Source organism: Salmo trutta, unplaced genomic scaffold (assembly GCF_901001165.1).
Source record: "Salmo trutta unplaced genomic scaffold, fSalTru1.1, whole genome shotgun sequence".
Classification (NCBI taxonomy): domain Eukaryota; kingdom Metazoa; phylum Chordata; class Actinopteri; order Salmoniformes; family Salmonidae; genus Salmo; species Salmo trutta.
Genome location: NW_021822211.1, coordinates 1044510 through 1047009, shown reverse-complemented (window position 1 = coordinate 1047009; position 2500 = coordinate 1044510). Strand labels below are relative to the sequence as shown.

At 45.0% G+C, this 2500-nt stretch overlaps 1 protein-coding gene across 1 annotated transcript in view; it reads left to right on the top strand.

The window, feature by feature from the left end:
• LOC115181004 (inversin) overlaps window positions 1-2500 on the top strand; it is a gene marked incomplete at its 5' end in the record, with an annotated part of 22284 nt that overhangs the window by 6807 nt on the left and 12977 nt on the right. Inside the window, one exon of the mRNA XM_029743112.1 lies at window positions 2263-2348. Coding sequence (XP_029598972.1) covers window positions 2263-2348 — 86 coding nt within the window. The remainder of the gene's footprint in view (window positions 1-2262; window positions 2349-2500) is intronic.

Genomic DNA, 2500 nt, shown 5'->3' with positions numbered 1-2500 from the left:
ATATACACATTCCCCTCACATCCCCAAATATACACATTTCCCCTCACATCCCCAAATATACACATTCCCCTCACATCCCCAAATATACACATTCCCCTCACATCCCCAAATATACACATTCCCCTCACATCCCCAAATATACACATTCCCCCTCACATCCCCAAATATACACATTCCCCCTCACATCCCCAAATATACACATTCCCCTCACATCCCCAAATATACACATTCCCCTCACATCCCCAATATACACATTCCCCTCACATGACCATTATGCGCATGAAGCACAGTGTGTCATTTCACTTTTGTGTATAGTCAATCATAATTGATCACAGAGGTACATAACGATTATATACATACAAATTGGGCCAAGTTAAAACCGAGGCAACATCTCTTTGATGTCTATAATCCTTTATGACCGACCGTATGTACCTCTGTGATTAATTATGATGCGCAAAGTGAATAGAATTTGTTCCACACCTACCATGCGTCATGTGCATGTGAGGTGAAATGTGTATATTTGGGGATGTGAACACTCAGTTTGTTTGACCTGACGAAGATCCGGTTCGGATCGAAACGTTGTCAATAAAGCTGTGAATTGGGAGGTTGATTCAATAATATCTGCCATTTAGCAGACGCTTTTATCCAAAGCAACTTATAGTCATTTTATATGTGGTGTTATTCTCTACCTACTGAGTCATACAGGACTACACTAGTATACCATGCTCTACCTACTGAGCCAACCAGGACTACACTAGTGTACCATGCTCTACCTACTGAGCCAACCAGGACTACACTAGTGTACCATGCTCTACCTACTGAGCCAACCAGGACTACACTAGTGTACCATGCTCTACCTACTGAGCCAACCAGGACTACACTAGTGTACCATGCTCTACCTACTGAGCCAACCAGGACTACACTAGTGTACCATGCTCTACCTACTGAGCCATACAGGACTACACTAGTATACCATGCTCTACCTACTGAGTCATACAGGACTACACTAGTGTACCATGCTCTACCTACTGAGCCAACCAGGACTACACTAGTGTACCATGCTCTACCTACTGAGCCATACAGGACTACACTAGTATACCATGCTCTACCTACTGAGTCATACAGGACTACACTAGTGTACCATGTTCTACCTACTGAGCCAACCAGGACTACACTAGTGTACCATGCTCTACCTACTGAGCCAACCAGGACTACACTAGTGTACCATGCTCTACCTACTGAGCCAACCAGGACTACACTAGTATACCATGCTCTACCTACTGAGCCATACAGGACTACACTAGTGTACCATGCTCTACCTACTGAGCCATACAGGACTACACTAGTGTACCATGCTCTACCTACTGAGCCATACAGGACTACACTAGTGTACCATGCTCTACCTACTGAGCCATACAGGACTACACTAGTGTATCATGCTCTACCTACTGAGCCATACAGGACTACACTAGTGTACCATGTTCTACCTACTGAGCCATACAGGACTACACTAGTGTACCATGTTCTACCTACTGAGTCATACAGGACTACACTAGTGTACCATGCTCTACCTACTGAGCCATACAGGACTACACTAGTGTACCATGCTCTACCTACTGAGCCATACAGGACTACACTAGTGTACCATGTTCTACCTACTGAGTCATACAGGACTACACGAGTGTACCATGCTCTACCTACTGAGTCATACAGGACTACACTAGTGTACCATGCTCTACCAACTGAGTCATACAGGACTACACTAGTGTACCATGCTCTACCTACTGAGTCATACAGGACTACACTAGTGTACCATGCTTTACCTACTGAGTCATACAGGACTACACTAGTGTGCCATGCTCTACCTACTGAGTCATACAGGACTACACTAGTGTACCATGCTCTACCAACTGAGTCATACAGGACTACACTAGTGTACCATGCTCTACCTACTGAGTCATACTGGACTACACTAGTGTACCATGCTCTACCAACTGAGTCATACAGGACTACACTAGTGTACCATGCTCTACCTACTGAGTCATACTGGACTACACTAGTGTACCATGCTCTACCTACTGAGTCATACAGGACTACACTAGTGTACCATGCTCTACCTACTGAGTCATACTGGACTACACTAGTGTACCATGCTCTACCTACTGAGTCATACAGGACTACACTAGTGTACCATGCTCTTGTAAGGCAGGATTTGGGTGGGCTTACTATGTGAAGAATGCCTCATTGATTTTCATTGTGTAGGCTCTGCTCGTGTCCACCTGGTGGATCTAGATGGACACACTGCTCTGCACTGGGCGGCTCTGGGGGGGAACGCTGAAGTCTGCCAGGTCTGTCTTTTCACCTTTATACACTTTTATTATCCCTGAACACGTCTTCATTTGTCTTCATTACCTTTCCTTATAGACTGTGTTAAGGGTGTGTTGTTAAGGTCATTGAGCCGGTTGGCTGGTACTGTAACCTCAGTGTGATGGTCATGGTA